General features: G+C 39.8%; 1 protein-coding gene across 1 annotated transcript; it reads right to left on the bottom strand.

Annotated features, from left to right (window-relative positions):
* Positions 1-1,433: 1,433 nt before the first annotated feature.
* Positions 1,434-23,329, bottom strand: bmf1 (BCL2 modifying factor 1). The gene is made up of 4 exons (XM_017477012.3): positions 23,210-23,329; positions 15,838-16,034; positions 14,639-14,805; positions 1,434-4,509 (listed from the first exon to the last, which is right to left on the bottom strand). The coding sequence occupies exons 2-4, from the start codon at positions 16,007-16,009 to the stop codon at positions 4,390-4,392; spliced, it is 459 nt and encodes a 152-aa protein (XP_017332501.1). The 5' UTR covers positions 16,010-16,034; positions 23,210-23,329; the 3' UTR covers positions 1,434-4,389.
* Between the last annotated feature and the right edge of the window lie 928 nt (positions 23,330-24,257).

Raw genomic sequence — 24,257 nt, 5'->3', positions numbered from 1 at the left:
GTTCCAGAGTGCACAGTACAGTCTCGCAGACACACAGTTCAATGTTTACAACAAATGCTACATTTTCGCTGGGTCTCATTTCTTGGTATACAGAGAATTGTGAGCCTCAAGACAATTTTTTTCTTTTCTTTTTTTTAAACTTCTGAACTAAAAGGCTTTTAGCCATGTCTATAATTGTAAAATTTTACAATAATAGGTTTCTGGCAATTTAAAAAAAAATACAGTGTAGTTTATTACAAATGCCAATTGATAAAGATAAAAATAAAAAAAATCCCTCTATGCTTTATTTTAAAAAGAAGAACAAGATTGGATTTGTTAAAACCCACAAGCAAGCATAATACCTCAAACATCAGTACACCTAATTTTGGAAATTGGAAACCAAAATTTTGGAGAACAAAATACTTTTCATGATACTGCTGGTTTCTGTCAAACATAGGCCTGGTCAAGATTCCTTTTAAACCTTGAATGTCTCTGAATAGCTGAAATTGTTGGTGAGACCTCGATCTTCCTCCATATAAACCACTTTATCAAACTAATACTGGACACCATGGTATGCTTGCAATCCTTTGTGTAAAAGGAAACATACACGTTGTTACTTGTGGCTGTCACCTTAAGTGTATTAGGAGAATGCCAGGAGAGGCTTCTTAGAAGAACACTGGAATATAGATATATTTTTTAAAACAACAACTACGAGATTGGACAAAAATATTACAAAATATTTTCCAGTGCATGTAAATCAAGAAAATAGTGGATACAGTGAAGACATGCTAACTCATTAACATGGCCCAGTGTCTTGATTAATCTTTCCTACCCTGTTTTCATCATTGAGAGATTATATTATATTGAAACATTTGAATGAAACCTGGTAGGAGACAGTGAGCATCATGGAAACGAGGTCAATGAGAATGGTGACCACAAGCTTTCATTCACTGTTGTATTATGGGCAACGCATTTCTTCGGGGACTTTTCTGTCTAGTAATAATGTTTATGTATATGCAATGTTTCAAAGGATTCTAAAAATAGGTTTCAATTATATTTAATGCAATATAAAGGTAGACAGGTGACGAATTAAAGGTGTTGGGCCACCACAACAACATTTATTGTACTTATTTCTTATTTATATACGGTATAAACAAATACTGTGTGTGTGTGTGTGTGTGTGTGTGTGTGTATACGCATGTATGATATATACATATACACACACACACACACACACACATATATATATATATATATATATATATATATATATATATATATATATATATATATAATGTACACACATTATATATATATGTGTATATATATATATATATATATATATATATATATATATATATATATATATACACACACACATATACACATATGTGTATTTGTGCATATATTATACACACACATATATATGTGTGTGTGTGTGTGTGTGTGTGTGTGTGTGTGTGTACACACACACACACACACACACACACACACACACACACATCAGTGATCCTTCCCTCTAAGGGGACAAGTGGCCAGCAAAATGCCCCCCAGAGCACAACAGGGCCTCTATTTTCTTTACCTTTAATTTGTCACCCATCTGGAAGTGGTAACTTCACAATCCTTCACTGCTGATGGATTCCTTCAGTCTGGTAAATAAATTTCCTTCCCATTTTTGCCTTTTTACCATTCATACTCTTCAGAGGAAACCAAGACTGAATAACCTGACTGGACAAAAAAAAAATCCAACTCCCTTCATAGTTCAGAACATAAATCACTCCAATACGCACAATACAGTCTTGCAGGAGTACAATGATTATAATTTATGCACGGACTTTTCTTGGTTCACTTTTCATAGCCTTAACCTAAAACATTTAAAAGGAATTCAGGAAGTTATCACCATGAAACAAGATCCAATAAAAGGGTAACCTCTCACCTCCTTAATCCACAGCGTGCGGAAGAAGACGAAATGTAGACCCATCCAAGACCAAAACAAAAGTGGCAAGAAACACACAGAAAAGAAATTGCACACAACCTATACAGTAGCAATGGATCTATATACAAAGAAATAAATAAAAAAAAATTTAAAAAGGACAAAAATATGTATAAATTACAAATTAAAGAAAAAATATTAGCATACCAAAAAAAAAAAAAGTTAAGGAGTGAATGTATACGGATGGAGACTAGGTGAAGTGAGAAAGATAGCTACTGAGTTGTGAGGGCTACAGTCACTGGCTCAGCGTTCACGGTCTGCAGGAAACAAACGGTCAGCATTTCTTTGGACATTCATCATGCTTGAAAAGTAGCCTGTGCCCCACACAATACATACACGCATACAAACACACACACACACACACACACACACACACACACACACACACACACACACACACAGCTGGCAACACTGTTCAGTGATGAGAACTTGAGACATTTTGTACCATGCCTGTGTACCTGTGTAATCGTAGGACCACAGTTAATACAGTTAAGCCATTATTTTTTCTGAAACTAGTACATACTGTATGCAAATCAATAAGGCAAATTCTGACTAGACTTTAACACCGAGTCGAACCGGTTACAAGAGTTTCATTTTTAGAGCTTTTGTTAAAGGTTCTAAAATTAAACCATTCTTGGTCCTTCATATAAATAACCAAAGACAACCTGCATGTTCTATATTTAAGTGTGTAACAAGAAAAATCCTTTAACAGTCCGTACAGGATTTCGCTGAGGTTTTTTTTGTGATTGTTGCAGCCAAAAATACTTGATTTTGCTGCAGAGTTTTTTTGTTTGTTTGTTTGTTTTTGTGGAAAACTACTCAAATTGACGAAATTGCAGGTCTTTCGCAGTGATGTTTGTTGGTAAATGAGACCTTTTAGCTGTACTCATGTTCAACACACATGAATTGCAGAGGGCTTTGGCTGAATGCGTGTTGTGATGACATCACAACATCTCAAATCTATGGAAAATCTGTCGTAACGTTTCCTTGATTTTGCATTCAATTTCTGCGAACGCAAAATCCTGCACGGACTGCTTTAAGGTTGGAAACTGGAAACGCTAGTCTCACAAAATATACATCACTCCTTTATAAAAATTTTTTTAAATGATTAAAAAAAAAAAAAAAAAGCTCTACAAGCAAAAAACAAAACAAAAACAGCATTAAGAATCAATCAGTGTCTTTAAACAAGGCAGTTACAGTCTTACTAACAATTTACATCTAATATAGGCAAAAGTAGTGGTTATTTAAAAAAAAAAAAAAAAAAAAACATTTAAACCACTGAAACATACATAATCTGGAAGGTATTTAAAAAAAAAAAAAAAAAAAAAAAACACAAATACAACTTGAAATTCTGTAAGACAAAAACACCCGAGTATCCTGAGAGGAGTAATGCAGTTCACTTCACTTCACAGACACAGTCTTGCTCTGTGGCTGAGAAAACGAGTGGCCAAAATGATGTTCAACAGCCAACCAAATGGACCAGTGGTACATAAAATGTTCAGTAGAAAATCAGTGATGATTTTTTAAAAATCAACCTGAACACATGTGGTGAGAATCAGTACTGAGGTTTTTTTGGTGCTAAACTTGCAGACTAATACCCACAGTGAATTTCCTTTGACAGTGATGCAATGAGGGTTACTGAAACCTTCACTGAAAATTTAAGGAAGGTGGTTTGAGTAAAAAACAATTAAAATTTAAAAAAAAAAAAACATTTGTATAATAACAGGCACTGCATTCTTGTTCTTCTGGCTTAAATCGAGAAGATGACACGTGTCGCCTCTAGGCATCTAACTATTTGGCGATCTCGCTTGCTGATTATTGACAAGCTCATCAGTGAGACACACCAAATTCAAGTAGTAGAGGCCTGTCTGCTTCCTATTCCTGTGGGGTTGGAGTTTGGGGGTTGGGTATGGGAGATAGCAAAAACAACGTAAAAAAAAAATCCTAATAATTATGAAACGCTACAGAAGCAGACTGAGGTGCAAAACTCTTTGGAGATTAGTCAAGATGATTGGTGTCCAGGAAGATAAAAGAAGAAGTAAAAAAGAAACTTCCAAAATCACCACCACCACCACCACCACCACCACCGTCTCTTCTTCAGTCCACATTCAGAATTCAACAGTCTTTCTGCAGTGGCTGGAGATGATAAGGCATTCCCACGACGGAAGTTGTTCACAAAAAGTACACGCATGGAAGTGCAAGCGAAATTCGAAGACAGAAAATATTGTACAAAATACCTCAAGACGTCTTATATGAAAATAATCTCATGAATACCATGGCATCTTCTTGTGAGGAGAAAAGGAGGTCCCCGTCCCGCGGAGATCGTCTTCCTTCCCGTTTTCTCCTCCTAAAAACCCGTGTTGAAAGTCGAACAGTGCCATTAAGCAGAAGAGGTGGATCTTGTCCCGGTGGCCGACTCATCTGCGATCCTCCTGTCTCCTCCTGTGAACCGCGGGCTCGCCATCGAACAGGAGCGCGTACAATGCTGAGGCCAAACGCAACCAAAATGGCCACTGGTTCCTTTGGTTTTGGTGTTGCTGAAAAGAATGGAGGGGGAAAAAAAAAAAGAGACAAGAAGTCAAGACTGGATCCAAACAGTATCACACACACACGCTACAGTATTTGTGATAGATCATGCAGGCAGGGTGAAATGGGGGCAGCAGGCAAAGCGTGTGACTGAAAACCAGACGCTGGAACCGTGCTGATGTTTCCACAACAGACGTGGTCCGTCTGACGCAAAAACATACAGACACAAGAGCGATTGCCCTAAAGCATCTTTGGATAAAATGATCCCAATACTGTAAACACAATGTTTATTCCCGATCAGAAACCCCTTCCTTTTACTCTGCTAAAGCGTAAATTACAGTCATTAACACAGATAACACTTGATCGGGGTCTTTAAATAGTGTGCATGATACTGCCGTTACCCGAAACTGTGGCGTAGTTAAATATAATCACAGTTAAGCTGTAAATGATGCACGGCTTAATCTCACTCGGGTCTCTGCATGGAATTGAGCCTAAGCTGACCTGGAGAGATTTAGAGAATAATACCATCAGGGTTTAAGTACAATACAAAAATGGGATTAAAAGGCTCTGGACACACACATATGCACACAAAAACACTTTGCTTCATTCAACACCACAGGCTTGATTGCTTGTTTGGTATGTAAGTGTGCAATACTAAGACACGATTCTGGCAAAAGAGAGACAAGCGACATTTCATTTGAGCCGCTATAAATGAGGTACCTGTATTTAATCCCTACTCAACCACATCCAGTACACAAAAGCCATGGTCTTGTATTTCCAATATAAAATGCATTTTAAACAAAGCCTGTACGAGTTTTACAGTGGAGGGTGAAATCACTCATATGGAGACTTTATGCTTAAAATAAATAAATAAATACATAAATAAACAAAACACAGACAGTACACACCCACAAGTGACCGCGATAGCGGCGGTTACCATGCATGACCACATGCGACATGAGCGAATTGTCACTGCTGGAGTGAACGCAGGGTTATACAAAGTACAAAGCAAAAACCTGAGAAGATAAGATGTAGTTTACTATGTAAGTTCAAGCTCACATTCACACTTTAGTAGTCATGTGTAATGAGTTATACAGAGTACGATATCTTCATAGCAGCTCATATCATGACTCTCTCTCGATATCTTCTGCCCCTCACACTGCTCGAGCTAATGTAAATGATCCTCTCAAACATATCCAGGTTAGAATATACAATGCCATGCCTTCTTCATGATGCTGTACGTTTGTATTTATATTGAGGTCATGAGACACTTTAATTGCACATAGTTTGCCTGCATTTAATAAATTATGTGACTTCTGGGGGAAATTTGCCTAGCACCTCTGGGGTTGGGGGTTCGATTCCCGCTTCCACCCCGTGTGCGTGGAGTGCGCATGACCTCCCCGTGCTTCAGGGGTTTCCTCTGGGTACTCCGGTTTCCTCCCCCAATCCAAAGGCGTGCGTTGTAGGCTGATCAGCATCCCTAAATTGTCCATAATGTGTGAATGGGTGTGTGGATGTGTGTGCGATTGTGCCCTGCAGTGGATTGGCACCCCATCCCCATCCCCAGTCTTGTGCCCTGAGTCCCCTGGGATATGCTCCAGGCTTCACACAACCCTGTGGTGGATAAGCGATATAGATAATGGATGAATGGATGGATGGATGGATGGATGGAACTTCTGATTTGGGCGTTTCACAGGCACAGGGGTGAATACTTGTGCAGTCCCATTTCTTATGTGTAAATGATTTCGCACACCATTGATTTTCCCCCACAGAGCTAATTTGTGTAGACCCGATTAAATCAGTTCCAGGTTGCAACATTACCAAATGTGGAAAGGTTGATGTGGGGGTGGACGCTAAGGACTGCACTCTGTTCAATATGAAATAAGCAATACAATTAGAAAAGTTACGTTTAAACATTACACACAATGTAAAGCAAATGCATGCCTGATTACAAACAAATGCAGAACCTCAGCCTGTTTAGGAAAACTCTTATATGTCTTATTTGTTAAGCGATAACGAGTAGCACTGACTCACGCAGATCACAGCAGGTGTTGCAATATGTTGTGCAAGTGCTTGCCACTCTTCCTTTGGCCTCACAGATCAGTTTACATGCTCAAACTGTTACAGGAAGTGACATCAGGCTCCGTTCGGTTTCATAATGTGCTTTAGATCACTCCCTGCCTTTATTGATTTTCAAGTCGAGAATATTAAAATGTTAAGAATATTAACGTTGTTCTTCTTATTTTATATTGCAACTTTGCAATTCTGGTGATGAAATATAATGGCAGGGCAACATGATGGCACAGCGGGTAAGAGTCCTTGCTTCACAGATCAGAGTGAGTCCCGGATTCGATCCTGAGCTCGGGTAACTGTCTGTGTGGAGTTTCAGGTCTCTCTGGGCTTTCTTCTGGGCTTTCTGGTTTCCTCACACATCCCAAAAACATGCTGTTAGGTGGATTGACTACACAAACCACAGCCCCAAGCTGTGAATGAGAGATGAACTGGGGTTCCAGCTATTGGCTCCGGATACACCGTGACCCTGAGCAGGTTAAAACTGTGGAAGATGAAAGATTTTCCATTCAACATGTAGTAAATCACTATCCCCATGTTTGGTTTTTGGTTCATTTGTTCGTTTGTTTGTTTGCTTGCCTCAACTTGCAATCTGATTGGTTGGAAGGTTAAAAAAAAAAAAGTCACTCGGCACCTTGACTTTAGAAAATGCTCCAGTGACCAGGAAAAACAACAACAACAACAACAACATGTAAATCTTGCACTGACAATTGAGTGGGAAATAAAGTGTGAAAACAACCTCAATCCTAGTTTTCTTCACTCTATTTGAAAACATGATGAGCACAGAACACCCTGATTGCATCCTAGGCAAAGTATGATTTCGGTCTGAGACTGAAGAAATTTGCAAGTAAGAGTGGTGAACAGGTTAATCAGCCAGAGGTGTGTTACAGCAGGCTCATGCTTCATGCCTCTGAACTGACAACACAAGGTTATCAAGAAGGCAAGTCTCCAAGAATGACCTTTATATGCAGACACACACAGTTTCCCACTCAAAACAGTGTGGCACGCAATGTCTGTGTGTAAGTGTGTGTGTGAGTACATGTGTGTGTGAGTGAGAGAGTGAGAGACTCCATGCCACATGACTAACTGTCAAAATGAGTCAAAGGCTAAATTTAACCAGAGATAAGCGTTAGAGTCGAGGCAGACGTCACCCGTCACTCCTGCTGGCTTCCTATCAGTCGTGCGTGCAGGCTCGCCATCAGCTGCAGAGCTCCCAAGAGCCACCGCTTATCACAACAGCAGCAATAAACACATACATACACACGCAGTAAATGTCACCAGACCCACTGGAGACCTCATCTGCAATTTGTAAAATCACTGGGGCTATCCATAACAGAAGCTGACAGTTAGACACCTGGTGCCCAAAAAAAGAGAAAGAAATAAGTAAGGAAATAAATAAAATGTGCATTATCCATATCTCACCCTAAACTCCATACATATCTCAGACCTTACTTAATGTCTGGAAATATTTGAGATCTATACATTTGTCATCTTTTTTTATGATTGGCAGAACAACCTGAAAGAAATAACTTTCCAAATGACTGGCTAATAATTTCACATTACCGTTTGGTAAAACTGGTTGCAGCAACAAGCAACAGCCTTTTTTTTATTGTTTTTCCCCTAAGTTGTCGCTTTTTGTCCCATTAGAAGTACTGCACAGCTTTTTAAGCAAACTGGTTGACAGGAAACCAGTCTCTTAAAAAACATCCCCTTTTCTCTGGAGTGCTGGTAAACAGAAGTACATTCTCTGTGTGTGTATTCTCTCTCTCTCTCACACACACACACACACACACACACACACACACACACACACACACACACACACACACAGGAAGTAGTATCTGAAACCCTACGCACATGCACATGTCTGCGTTATGGAACTCTAGGTACTAAAATTCTCAGAACAAAGTGACCTGTAAAAGAACAAAAAGAACAATGAAAAAACATAATAACAACCCCCAAAGAGAGCTCCTGGAAACATGGCCCTGCTCAGATAATCCCAAAGACTGCCTCAGGGTCCCATCGCAAACCTGTCAAGAGCAGCAATTTATCTGTCAGCAGTGAACGTTCCTATCTGACTCTCTACAGTCGCTTCATTTCAGGCTGAGCAGCCCGCCGGCGCTGCACTAACTGCTCGTCAGGGGGCTCGTGGGAACAACAGGCTACTCTTTGTCACGTCTGACTCATTCGAAACTGAAGTGTCACTGCCGGCGTCAAACCTCGAGACGAGGCACTGATAAGCGAACGCTCCCGATGATAAACGAGCAAGGCCTAGGCTTTAGGGGATGAAAAGTGAAGTCTCTGTCCCCTACGGGTTCTCATCATGCGGTATGGCAACACAGAGAAGTCCATTCTTTTTCAACTCGCTCTCTCTGTGGGTTGACCAAACTGTACATATAACAAAGAAAAATCTCAATCAAGCTTGATTTAGTTGTTAAGAAAATAGATGGAAAGCATTTTCAAGATTGACACAGAAGTCAAGAAGGAATAGTGCAAAAGGATCCCGGTTCATTTTTTTTTTTCAATTCAATTCAAGTCTATTTTATTATTTATTGTTCTTTTAATACCATGTCAGCATCAATGGCTATTTTCAAGGTAGGTAAAACAGGACATTGTGTAAAGTCTTACAGTATTACAAGAATACAGATGCAATCAAATTAAACTTCTGTGGCTTATTTATATGATTTTCAGCCGACTTTCTTGTGCTTTTGGGTCAGTAGTGGTGTACATCTTGGAGTTCCGGCATGGAAACCTTCTGCGTTTAGTACACGCCTTACTGTGCTCACTGAAGTCTTGCTGCAGGTGTTTTGCAGTCACTCAAGGGTTTTTAACAACGTTCCTTCTCAGAAATCTGGTTGCAGCAGTTGATAGTTTCCTTTTTCTGCCCTGTCCAGGTACTTCATATATTATCTACCCCTAGCCAGTTCAGGTTTTTCATGTGTTCCAGCTCAAGCACTCCTGGTGCAATTAATGAAGCCCTTGATTAGTTGCATCAGGGGTGCTTTAGACAACACCTGTTTTGCATTCTATTCAGAGGGTTGAATAATTTTTAAACTGGAGAAATCATTATAAGTTGCATTTTCAGTTGAATTTGGGGGAAACCACTTGAAGCATTCATTGTGTTGAACTATTTCAATTTCTTTTGTTTGATTTGTTCATTGCAAAAAGCTGAAGGTCTGTAAATTTTGACAAGACACCTGATTTGGGGGTTGAATAAAACTGTATAATCATGTAACTTTTCAATACTGTCAACAACAACACCTATATGAGGTCCTTCACTTTAATATTCAATAAGAATTCTAGGATTTGTCCTGGTGAGACCTTTTGGAAGATTTCTAAACATGTATTTTCTGAGTAAAAGCATTGTCTAGTATTGTTAAGAGCAGGACAGTCCATTAATATATATTTAACAGGCATTCTTGTTTTACAGGAATTACATGTTGGAGGTTCTTTCCACCGTTCAAAAGGAATGCATGAGTAAGTCTTGAGTGTCCAATAAGAACGAGTCTGATCGTGTCTGGATTCAAAGAGGAAATCAAGGAAGTGTCTTTCGTTTATAACAGGGCTGATTTCTTGTAGTTTGTTAGGAATGCACAGGTCCCATTCCATTTGCCACTTTTTTCAGATGTACAAGTTCATTATCGGTCTGAGATCAGACGGTGGGATTTGACAATCTGTAATTCTCAGTTTGAGGGCTTCCTTAGCAGCAATGTCTGCTTGTTCATTGCAAGATAGCCCAATATGACCTGGAATCCATCAGAAAATGATGTTCAATTAAATGTTATTTGTGTGGTGCTTTTAACAACAGACGTTGTCACAAAGCAGCTTTACAGAAATCTGGATGTAGATCTAGATCCCTAATGAACACGCCAGAAATGACAGTGGATAGAAAAGAAAAAGAAAAGAAAAGAAAAAAAATCACCTTGAGAGGACATGAGGAAGAAACCTCAAAGGAACCAGACAACAAAAAGGGAACCCATCTTGATAACCAGATAGTGGGATTAGTGAGCAATAAGAATTCCAAACTGCGCCTTTGAGCCGTAAAGGGAATAACACGGGGTGGCGGGGGGGCGGGGGGGTGGTGGTTAGGGTTGGTGGTGGTGGGCTATCATGCTGTTATGCTGTACAACAGACCGAGTTCTCATTGCTAAAGAAAATGATTAAATGGACGGTAACAAAAGAAAACCTGCGGCTCATGAATGTTCCGCAGTGCACCTCAACCTGAACTCTCCTAAAGGAATAACAGAAAAGTATACTAGTAATACTAGCCCTGGAGATGTCCCAAACAACCGATTATAAAAACAGAACATGAATTAAAATGAAAAACTTGGTTTGAGCCCAAGCTATTAACAAACTGCTACACTGTAATGCGTGTAGTTATATATTTACTTGTCAGCTTAAGACTTGACATGTACAGTGAGGCATAAACAAAGACAGCAATAAAGAAAGGAAAAGCAAACAAGAAAGAGGGGGGAAAAAAGGTAAACAGTTGCAAAGACTACAGCCTGAAGCAGCCTCTGTACTTTGACATTAAGCAATAAATTACACAATCAAGAATAACAGCAAGAAGCAGAGGGGGAGAAGAGCGCACACACACACACACACACACACACACACACACACACTAAATGCAGACTAATAGATTCAGGTTCAGGTTTCTTTGGGATCACTCATCAACTTGGCGTAAAGCGGCGTAAAGTGGCCCGAGAGAGCGCGAGTCATAATCTCTGGGCTCCCGCGTGGCCTCTCATGTCAATTAGGTGAGCCGAGGCTATCAGTTAACACTCTGCCCTCCACATCTTACCCTCATATGGACTTGTACACATCTACTGTTGCACACCAAAAGCAAGTTCCTGATATAAGTGTAAGAATATAATCATCCTTCCTTTCCACGGACGAGACCTGGCACAGCGTCGGGTACAGGCGAAAACAATGACTGCTACATAACAGAGAGAGCAGAGCAGCCTGAAAAACAGGCTTTAAACCTCAAACATCTAGCAACTCGGTGAGCTGCAGTTAAAACAGTAGCTTATTATCACTGGGAACACACACTTGGTATCAAGCTGGCTGTAGCATCGCTGCCTCGTGGCTCCTCATTCCTTACTACAGTGTGTAAATCTGTGTAAGTGTGAGTGTGGCTTGCTAGTTCTCTCAGCGCCGAGCAAAGACTTCGCTGGAGTCTCACTAACCACATCTATACAGACTAAGTCTTGGCTTACCACGCTGTCTACCTCACATTCTCACCTCTTACCTGTGTGTGGGAGAGACAGAGAGAGAGAGAGAGAGAGAGAGAGAGAGAGAGAGAGAGAGAGAGAGTGAGAGAGAGCGAAAGAAAGAGAAAGAGAGATATAGAGAGAGACAGAGAGTGAGAGAGATTTGTGGAAGGACAATGAAGATTTAATAGACTTTATGTAATAGAAAACAAATTAGAAACTGCCAGCTGATGGTTTCGTGATACGCTTGCACCTTTCATAACACACTTCCACACTGCCAGTGCATGTAAACACACTCATAGGCTCTCTTTTTGAGCACGCGTGACACTAATCCAACAATGTAGCATTAATCCGAACAAAGGGCCATTATTCTTGGCCAGAGTCACACAAACCTCAACAGTCTCAGCTGAGCATTGCTGTCTGTGTGTTATATGACAAACCCACCTCACAGTGCCTGACAGACAAAAACACACACACACACACACACACACGCACACACACACACAAAAGGAAAAGAGAACTATAAACAGGAAGCTAGTAGGATAGTGTGAGCTAAGCTTTAGCACAGTAGGAGAGATTAATAAAAAAATGAGAGAGAGAGAGAGAGAGAGAGAGAGAGAGAGAGAGAGCAATCTGACACAGAAAATGTCCATGTGTAAACTGCACTGGAACTTTAGTCTGGAATGATGTTGAGCTTCTGTTCCAGTCTACAGCACCTAGCATAAGTAAACGCGCCAACACCTACACCCCCACTTGAGCTTTTCTACATTTTGTAGTGTTACAACTGCAACTGAAATGGACTGAATGGACTGTCCTGAATCTATTCATCCCCACATCCCGTTGCTGTGAAACCCTTAAATTAGTTCATCAGAAGTCACGTAACTAGTTGAACAGAATCCATTTAGACGGCCACAGAGTTTGTTACAGAGCATAAACAAACGGCATCTAGAAGACCAAGAAGCTATCAAAACAAGTCCGGGACAAAGTTCTGGAAAAGTATCAATCAGGGATTGGTTATGAAAAATATATCAAACTTTCAAGATAAAACAAAAGATCAAGGGAAGTGAATACTTGTAGAGAGGACTGTAGAGAGTTTTTAAATGGCTTTCAACTGAGGCAAAAAAAACAAAAACTGCTTCAAGTAAGAAGGTATGACACGCTGATGATGAGAACACACACGGGTCATAGTTAACAAAAAAAAGGAAAGAAAAAGAAGACTTGGCAAGAGAAGCATGACATTAAGTGGTTTTAGCATCTCACAAAGCTAAAGATATCATCACCGCCAGGGGCGTCGCTAGTGTTCCTGGGCGCGCTGGCTAATTTGTACTCCGGGCCCTAACCCCCCACCCACCAGTGATCTTTCCTTACTGCCACGTGTAAAAACAATCATTATCAATAAGCATAACAATTATTGTATATTCAGTAAGACTATAAAGAACTAAATTTGAAATTATGTATTTATAACTATATACAAATAATTATATATACAGTACAAGTAATTAACACCATTGTACTCTCTCTCTCTCTCTCTGTCTCTCTCTCTCTCATACACAGACACTATAGAAACTTTGTCTGGATTTCTTTATATGCTGTCGACTTGTAATTTCTTATTCCCCAAATACCAACAAAAATGAACTTTATTATTATTATTATTATCATTATTATCATCATCATCATCATCATCATCATTATTATTATTATTATCTGAGTGAATAATAAGACACACCAGCAGCTCCATCAAGAAATGTGGAAAACAGTGACAGGATCATTGAATCAGTGAGTTGAATTCAGGAATCGAATCAGTTCTATTCGTGAATGAATCATTCAGACTGGTTTTATCAACGGGATTCTCCAATTCACTGAAATGAACCGACTCAAACAAACGATTCACTCACGAATCGGACATCATTACAACACTTCTCTCATGAACTCAGTTGGGACAATTAAAGCAGATTTATATGATTACATTAAATTTCGATTGATTCCTCACAGAAAGCTGTTGCATGGCTTCGGAAAGCTTGAATACACACACACACACACACACACACAACACTGGACTAGATTTATTGTCGCTTGCTGCTTTTCCGTCCTTTTTGAAGCTCAATGCTCCATTACTATTGCGCGATTGCTTAGAAAAACATACATACTCTGAAATAATGTGTTCCAACTTCCAAGGATAAACATCGGGGCGAGTAACTGATAGAGTTTCTATTTGATGTTAATTATAGCAGCTTCATACGGGCTAGCTTCAGAACCATAACACAAGACAGAGACCATAAATCACCTTATATTTTTGAAAAACTGTCTTCCCATTCTTGCTCTCTCCTCTTTTTCATGTTTTTCTTTCCTCTTTTGGTGTCCCGGTTTTGTCTGCGTCATCTCTTTCCATCTACCTGATGCATGTAATGGGGACACATTTGCGCTTGGAACAGTCTGAGGGCATTCATTATAGTGTGCTTCTTAATATATTATTGTGCAAAGAAGCAATTTGAATACCAAAATCACACAGGAAAGTATGGGATTCTGCTGGGCTCCCTGTCTGACCTTAGAATCATCCTAATCCACCCCCTCCCCCGATACGGTGCCCCTGATCACCAAAAACACTTTTGGGCAGGAACTAAGATAAGATGTGTGATGCTCTGCTTCTCTGTGCACATGCATGGATGATGGTTCTCACCAACATTCTTGAAAGAGGTTAGGAGGTGGGTACTGCACTACAACCATACCTTACTGCATCATAGTAGAATATGGCAGTATTTTTACTTTGTAAATATCCCCCACACCCACTGAGAACAGAGCGCTCACTTTCTCAGTAATGTATTGCTATGCTATAAACATGGGACATGATGTGACTAACCAGCATGTGCTCTTGATAGAATTGGTCGCCAATCATCTGGAGTTTCTGGCCGATCTGAGCCTCCACGCTGTGCGCAGGCCGTCGGCGAGGCCGATTCTCAGGAAACATGGCGTCCTCGACGCGGTTAGTACGGGCAGATGGCGTCAGCAATAGCAATCCTGCACTACCTAGAGAGAGAGAGAGAGAGAGAGAGAGAGAGAGAGAGAGAGAGAGAGAGAGAGAGAGAGACATAGAGGCAAAGTTGTAACACAACACACCACCTCACAAGGGACTACATAATACTGACTGACAAGCATAGCTGCTACTGCTAAAGTTATGACATCTATAGAGTACATCTAACCTCATACACTAAACAACTAGGCCTAAGTACAAGAAATTTGCAGGAATTACAAGCATTGCCCTGACCAGATTGTTATTTTTGCGCTGTGTGCTTAAGGCACCAATAAATCAGACATCAGAAATCAAATTTCCTGTTTGTTGTGGTTTCTACACCTCAAGTTCCTTAAGTTTTAAAAATAAACTAGAAAAATGACGAATCACGAAAACGAAACGTTTTCACAAAAACATCAAAGAGAAGGAAATACATCACAAGAACACACAAGTCACAAAAGGTTTAACGCCGACATTCAGAGAAGCTGAACAGGAAGCTGCTGTTTGGGCCAGTGTCTGATTTAACAGTCCTGAATTTAAAATGGGAAAAAGACTCGTGTGGTCATTGGAGAAATAACTCTGTAAGTGTGTGAACATAAACTAATGAAACGGTGCAGTCAGGTTCTAGCTCTGTTGATGTCCATGCCTGGGCACAGAGCCAACAGAACAACCCTTGCGTGCAGTCATTTGAATTGCAAAGCGACTAAGTACACACACACAAGTAATAAAAGCTGAAGAGGCCACGACAATCAGACGCCACAGGGGAGAGAGGGGAGAGGACGAGAGACACATAGATTGCTCTCACAGGTGCTAGAATCTCTCGCTCGTGTCCAGTATACTCTATTAGCATAAGAGATGATGGAACATGGTACCAATGCTTGAGGGCTAAACAACAGAATGAAACAGTTACACTACTTGTATTGTAACGCTTCTGATTAAACAAATTATGAGTGCTGGTAGTGTGAGCAAAGAGACAAACTGTGATGAACACTTTTTTTTTTTTTTAAGTTCTCCTAACTGATAAAGTTGTTTTTCAGTGTCAGGTTTACCATAGAAGAGTCGTCTGGGCTCCTCGGCCACGCCACAGGGCAGCATGCCATTTAGCCGTACCGCAGGGCTCCCTGGGGTCTGCGTGCTGTGGTCCTCCTGCTTTATCTCCCTGTTGGAGGAAGGCCAGCACTGTGAGATAGGCCCAAACACCTCATCCTCATCCTCATCCATGAGCAGGGTCTTGTACGCTGTCCACCTGCAATGCAGAAAATTCGTCAATGAGATTGTCGATGAATATAGAGACCATCATTAGTGGAACAATATACGGTACTGTGCAAAAGTCTTAAGCAGCCTATTTTTTTGTAGTACAAACTTTCAAACTCGTATTTTATGACTTCTACATTATCGAGTCATAAAAAAAAAAAAAACATTTTAGATTTCTCAACATTAGTTTTCCAGCACAAAATGAAATGTTACGGAAAAATGTTTGTACGTCAGTAAAGAAAGCAGCAGATTAAGTGGTAAGAGACACTTTTCAGACAAAAAAAAAAGGGATTTTGTTGCAAAAATAAGAAGCAAGTGCCACATCAACGCCTCCAGAAGAACCGTGGCTGGATCTTCAAGGTGCTCAATAAAACCTACAGCTCATTTCTTTATAAAACTGCGCTAATTCTATCTGAGACTACTGGGGGTTTTTTTAAGCAAAGGGTCATCACACCGAATATCGACTTTGTTTCATTTATTACTGTTTATTACTATTCTTTAGTATTTTTTAAAATGGAGAAACATTTAATTTCATTACTTTGGAAGGCATCTTTGCTCTACAGCATTTCTTTGCATGTGCCTAAGACTTTTGCACAGTCCTGTATGTACTTACGATTAGCCTCAGTAGAGAATAACAACAAGTGATTTAAATGAAGAGAAAGATATACAGTCCTCTTCAAAACCCAATCAGAACAGCAAGGCCAGTTTATTTGTTCGTGCTAGACACCAAAAACATTTGAGTTTGAGACGGATATGAGACGTGGGTTTTGGATTTCACCTTTTATTTCCTGGTATTTACATCCAGAGGTGTTAAACAACATAACATCGAATTTTTAGGTGAACAAAAGTATCAGAACAGATAAGTCTTGAAGTAAATTAAAGTAAATAACATGTAATATTCGGTTGCATACCCCTTGCTTGCAATAACTACATCAAGCCTGCGACTCACTGACATCACCAAATTGCTGTATTGGCTATGCCCAATGTTTGTGCAACACCTCTGTATGAAATTCCCTCTTTTCTCAGCTTCAAAATGGCTTGCTTTTCTCCCATGGACAGCTCTCTGATTTTCATGTTGGCCTCACAGGTGAAACTGAAAGCTAAAACCAAGAGTAGAGTAGATATTCTGAGTTATTTTTTGTTTAAAACAATCAATCAATCTAACAGGGCACACCTGGGTACCAAGAAACATGTGTCAGTCACATGTTCCAATATTTTTGCATGCCTACAAATTGGGGGGTCTTCAGACTACAGCAAAAACAAACGAATCGGCCTTGCTGTTCCAATAGTTTCGGAGGGGACTGCAGAACTACATGCACATGTATACAGCACATGTCCATGTACAGTCCTGCTTTACTTATATCCTGGAAAAAGAGGTTTTGCACGTTTTCTTCGTTATAAATACGCCACAGAAAGCTCTTGCTCCTTTCTAGGAGACACTCGCTCAATTTGTCCAACACCAAAACCAAAACAAAACCAAGTGCTGTCCGAGTTCAAAATGCAAAACGATAAAATAGAGACATTTAAATATATTTAAGGTAAGTTTATGAGTTCCTAGCACAAGTACAGCCAACATACGTGTTAAGGTCACGTGACCTCCTAATCATCAAGTGCAAGTACAACAAGCACTTACAACTTAACAGACATGTCCAAAAAGCTAATGCTGCGTTCGACTTACCTCATAAGCAGCAATTCGCAGGTCAGAATGGCATCCTTTGACAAAGGAACTGCATAGTCAGTGTTGTAGATTATAGATATAGAAGTGAATGTCTGTATGTTGATTGATCTAAAGCTAATAACTGTATACACAGCATTAACTCATTGAAAGGTAAGAGGTGCTACTTTGTTTATTCTGATGCTGTGGGCAGCCATGTTGATTTGCCGTCACAGTTTGCCGTAAACAGGGGGAAAAAAACTCCTAATTGAGAAGCTACACCAAGTCGACAAGCAGGAATTTCATGTTGAGGATGTGTTTTCTTGACTTTTTCCTGGTTGTTTCCTGTGTTTGATGACTTTTTCCTGGTTGGAGGCTGGGAATTGAGACCTCGAGTTGAACTATAGTTATTAAGCACTTTCATGAGTGACTGGGGAAGAGGTGCTTCCAGGTATTTAGACATGGGGTGATGACGCAAACGGTACAGTTCACACAGTCGTTGGTATACCTTTCATACACTTGGAAGATTCAAATATCTATCCACTAAGGGGTGGGTCAGAGCCAAAAGACACCTCGGCAGCACTGGAATACCTTCTTGCTCTGATCTTGGTACAAACAGATAAACAGTGAAGATGTTGGGAGTTGACAGGGCTTGAAATAAAATGGACTTATATAATGGTATATCAGACTATTAAGCAAATCGCCAAGACAACACATCATATTTCTGACAGAATCTGACCAAAAAAAGTGGCACAATTGTGTTGTCTCTGCTGTTTACTTGGTATAGCACCATACACTGCATTATTATTTTTTGGAGTTGAACAAAGAATACACATGGTGGCCATCTTGCATCGCTTAAAGCAAGTATAAATCCAGTGTAAAGGGTAGTGACTCCAAATTGCACCTTGGTTAAGAATATTTGCAGAACATCAGATTTGGTTCTTAGTTCAAAATGGCCACGTAATGACTCCTGTATTGACTTCGAAGTCACTCTATACTTCTTAATATTCATGAGATTTGGCCAAAACACCATTTAGATATGATTCATTAAGGCATACAAATAATAGATCTCTCAGGAGATAAGATCTGAGGTCAGAGTCGGGGTGGCCAGTTTTTATTTCAAGGGCGGCATGTGCCACTTTGCACCACCCATTTGGCCACACCCATGGACTGGGAATGTACACACAAACCATTGCGAAGGTTGTGTTTCTAATACACACATGACCAAAAGAAAAATCTGCCTCTGACTCTAATAACAGCAGGGCTGGAGAGAACATCTATACAGTCCAGACCCGAAGCATCAGTAATAGCACAAGAACAGTAAAGATTAGCTTAGCTTGTGGTACTCATTTAGATAAACAGTAGCCATGAAGCCACACCATGGGGCTGTGGTAAGACAATGGGTTTACTATATTTAACCTTACGGGGATTTTGGCAAGGCAGTGGCATAAACCGTGTCTCCTACTTTCTCGGTGTTCTGTGGTAGAGCCCATGTGGTTTTTGTGGATCATGACAATTCTGGGTGAGTAGTAGCTATTTATCCCCGAAATGCCTCCATGTTGATCTCATATAACATTATACTGCACAAGACACAGTGGAAGTAAAACAAACACACACACACACACACACACACACACACACACACAACCAACAGAAGCCACTCTCTAAACACAGCACATCAGTAATAAAAAATAATAATGAAGTCACAGAGAATAGAGACTACACACTGCAAGCCGAACTGACTCAAAAAGCATGTGCTACTTTCATAAAAACATTAGACAATACATGTTCACAACTAGTTTCTAAATTTAAAGTCAACGTCTGTCTGTTGTGTTTGAAAGCTGAAAGCATGCACACACTTTCACAAGTTGGAGTGCAGCATGGAGAGTGTGTGTGTGTGTGTGTGTGTGTGTGTGTGTGTGTGTGTGTGTGTGTGTGTGTGTGTGTGTGTGTGTTTGAGTGAAACATTGGGTCGCTCTGTTCAGATCCCATAGAAAGTGCAAATGACTCCACGCTGAAGTGAGTGATACACAGCTCCCTCTGCTGCCCTGAACTCTGAGTGTGTGTGTGTGTGTGTGTGTGCAGGCTCAGAGCAGAGAAACCTTGCTCAACATGACATCTGTTTATCATCACTTTCAGAGATGTACCGGTCTGATATCATAGGATTTATACTGCATAGATATCAAGTATTGATACTGCACCTGATACCTCCCTTGAATTGGACCAAAATCAGACAGATTTTCCAATTCACTGACATTTTTTGCAGGTGTAATATTGAATAACGCCCAGAATTTGTCTTTTACCCAGTTTTATTCTCACTAATATTACAGATCATGTATACAGACTTCAACCTCTGGAGAGAAAAGGGGAAATGAAGTGAGGTCTTTAAACTAAATGTACACACTGACACCCAGAAGTCTCAGTGTCAAAAAGGTTACGCTTGAATCAGGCAAAAAGTGACAGTATTTACATTTAGAAGTTATCTGTGCTAGCGGGTAGCTGTTTCCTGACCAACACTCTCAGTATGTGTTGACTCATCTATTGTGTTCCAGAGTAAAAAAAAAAAAAAAATTTTAATCTGCATTCAACCACCGGCATCGTTATTCAGCAAAGACCGTGGAAAGAAAAAACGTGAAAGGAGACGAGAATGAAAAGTACAAGCAGATACTTCTATGGAGAAGCCCAGGACCACATGCAACCAGTAATAATTTGACTTTACTAATCTTCAAAATCGCATGTGTTACTGGCATTGCCACCATTATTCCAAACATCAGATGATTTGGCAACCTAGACGCTTAAAATTATAGCCGAGCGACAAATCTAGCTACTTTTTATCTAGCAGACTGTCCTGCACTCGAGAGCTGAAGCACTGTATCATCACAGCTGCTTGTTATACCAGGTTCAGTCAATTCACCACCAGTGTAAAGTCTGCATTAGTTGTGCTTGGACGAGCCTTTATTCCCAAACCAACCGATCCCTGATCACCATTGTTCCCAACAACCAATCCCTGATCATCACTGTTCCCAACAACCAATCCCTGATCATCACTGCTCCCAACAACCAATCCCTGATCACCACTGTTCCCAACAACCAATCACTGATCAACATTGTTCCCAACAACCAATCCCTGATCACCATTGTTCCCAACAACCAATCCCTGATCACCATTGTTCCCAACAACCAATCCCTGATCACCATTGTTCCCAACAACCAATCCCTGATCACCATTGTTCCCAACAACCAATCACTGATCACCATTGTTCAAATTGACCAATCACTGATCACCATTGTTCCCAACAAATAATCTTATTATTTTCTGTTTTGATAACACTCTATTCTGTTCTATGTCTCTCCAATAAATATTCTTTCATCGTAGAACATGTTTTGATATGCAACTGATTCAACCGATATGCAAATTACTCAATGACATCATCTGGCGATCATTCTAGCGACTTTCCCCTGAATAGAGATAGCAACACTGATTTAAAACTGTTAAAAACCACGGCCAGAGGTCACACACACAAACAATCAAAACACTCCACATACAGTACATGGATGTAAACATCCGAGGACCTACAGTTGACTGAACACAGGACGGGTTTGCACTGCACAAGCGTCTCTCCTTTGGAGGAATGATTGTTCAAGAAAACCGCGCCACCTCAGGGCACAATTTAGCCTGTTATCCATCAGTCATTATTATTAATGGCTGGTTCGTGTTACAAGTTTGAATGTTTGTTCAGGAGATTAACATTTCACACACACCGCAGATTATACAGTAAACAGCATTGCTTTGTGCAGTAAAGGTCAACAGGGTCACCATGACGACCCCATATTTAACCTCTCCAAGCGTCAAATACATACTTTGTTTAGTCACATATGATCATGAGTGAGAAACGGGATTAACCAATCAGAATCAGGCACTTTTTGTCGTTCTGTTTGAACGCTACTAGCAAGCTAGCATAGCGAGATCAAAGTGACAGCCGGGAATTAAGTGGGGAAAAAACGCGTGGGTGTGGATTTATATGATATTACGTTGTTCTCCCAGATTATTAGCGTGTTATAATTTTTTTTTTTTTTTTTTTTTTTTTTTTTTTTTTGTTGTTGTTGTGGTTTTTTTTTTTTTTTTTTTTTTTTTAACGGTGACGTTATTAATATGAAGTGATAACAATGCGGTCTGAAGTCCAGACAGCAGGGGCACGCACGCGACTCACTTCTCAGTACAAGTGTACAGGAACACACTGTGATTTCATTTAGTTACACTTCCTCACATCTGCTCATGTTAGAGATGCACCGAAGTTAAGCATGTTTAAATCTAACCTAAAAACTTGTCTTTTTAGGTTAGCCTTTCTTAATGGTTTTAACCATTTTGTATTAAAGTCTGGTTTTTGAACGTTTTGTGTGTTGTTTTTTTGTCTTAGTATTTTCTTATTGTGTAAAGTGCCTCGTAAAAATAAAGTTTATTATTATAATTATGTTATTGTATCATTATTATCATCTGCCTCATGACAATGCTTGACCACGCCACTCGTTTAGGGAGATTGTATCGCCGCTGTAATGCTCTTTGCTCGGTATAGAAACAACAATAGGAGTTCCGTGAGCGCTGGGAATTTCATTTTTGCCAAATAAACGAGTTTATACTCATACTGCGCTTTGGCTTTGGCTCACTACACCCGAATGACAGTGCTCAAATAATACAAAATAAACTTTTAAACTCACTTATACATGTTATTTTTATTCATGCAGGCTGCCCACTACTCAAGTGAGGTAAAATTTAAAAAAAAATAAAAAATAAAAAGTGATTTATTAGTAGCCGAATCAGGAAAACAATGGCAGTATTTACAGTTTGAAACTGATAGCAATTTCTAAACAAACAGACCCGGCATGTGTCGACTCATGTATCGACTCAGTGTTCTAATAGTCTACACTTCGTATAATCCGCGCGTGTCTATTACATCTCGCTGTTAAGAGAGGTTAAACAATCTAATGCGTCCACTTGAACTAACGAGCCGACTGGGATTCACGACACTGCAGCACTTTCAGGCAGTTGGTGAAGTGTTTACATCGTGTGAACTACAGTGTTTACTTCGTAACGGAACAGCGTATCGGGTACTGCCATAAAAACCAACATAAAGGTGGCCTCGAATGTAGTAGAGCTCGTTAATACAGAGCTGAAATCCATCGTTTTAACCTGGTGACTGTTTCTATACTTATTAGCTCGATGGTTTTGTGAGAGGGCCGGTTAGCTACACTAGCATACCGGGTGTTTAACTACATCCGTGTGCCATTCAGAGCACATCTGTCAGTCACAGCACAGCCAGAGAAACGCACATCTACACCTCATATACATACGCACACCATAGCTATTTGTGTTAGTTAACATATAGAGCAAATCTGTTAACTACAATTATCACTTGATTAGTTATAAAATATACTTTTAAAAAAAATCACACAAGCTGTAATGCAACAGTTTAAAGCTGTCTGCAGAACATATCTGTGTAATAACTGAGACCTACCTCTGCTCGGTCTGTGTTCAGATCCGTGGTGATTCTGAGTCTAAAAAAGCAGGCGGTGTAAAGCAGAAGGGATGAGCTTAGAGTACAGTCAGATCAGTATGCTCCTCTTTCCTTCTCGACAACTTTCATTCTGCAGTCCAGCCTCCAGCACGTTAGTGTTATTACTATCGACGTCACTGACTCCGCCCCAGCAACGTGACGCAATCCACGACCAGAGTACCTGAGAACGATCAGAAAGCTGTTAAAACATCAACTCCAAATTTGGGTTTTTTTTTGTTGGTTTTTTTTGTTGGTTTTTTTTTTTTTTTTTTTTTTTTTTTTTTGAGGGGGGGGCAATTTTATTATATTATTTGCTTTGGAGTTTTGTTTGTTTGTTTATGTTTTTGTAGATTAATCTATTGTTGTAGCCTCCCCTGGTTATTGTTTGTATTGTTGTCAATATGTATGTTGATATCCTTATTTTGTTGATCTTTGCTTTATTAAAATAAAATAAAAAAGAGTATTATTTAGTTAAAAGATATTTTTCTTTCATTTAGTACTGCCCTTCGGATGCTAAATAAGATGTCTCCCAGTGGACAAATTACTAACAATTTACACCGATCATCCTGTTCAAAAGTTTACATCCCCCTGGCTCTTAATGTATCGTGTTACCTTCTTGAATATCAGTGAATGTTTGTACATTATGTAATAGTTGTGTACAAGGCCCTCAGTTGTCCTCTGTTTGAAAAGAATGCGCTGGACCTGTAGGATTTTTTCTGAAGCACAGTGGGCAGTTTAACCGCTCAGGACAAACAAGGGACTCATGAACAACTATCACAAAACAAAAAAACAGTTGTAGATCACCCAGGTAACGACACATAGTATTAAGAATCAAGGGTATGTAAACTTTTGAACAGGGTAATTTTTTAGAAATTCAGCTATTGTTTTGTCTTGTGGACTATATGTAAACATCTGTTATGTGAAATAGCTTATTCAGGACAGAACTAAATATAAAACAACATGTGATTTTTATGATCCGTCTTATTTTATTAACAATATATAGATTTAG

Source organism: Ictalurus punctatus, chromosome 9 (genome assembly GCF_001660625.3).
Source record: "Ictalurus punctatus breed USDA103 chromosome 9, Coco_2.0, whole genome shotgun sequence".
Classification (NCBI taxonomy): Eukaryota; Metazoa; Chordata; class Actinopteri; order Siluriformes; family Ictaluridae; genus Ictalurus; species Ictalurus punctatus.
The sequence above is the reverse complement of the archived record's forward strand: the minus strand, read 5'-3'. Positions and strand labels throughout refer to the sequence as shown.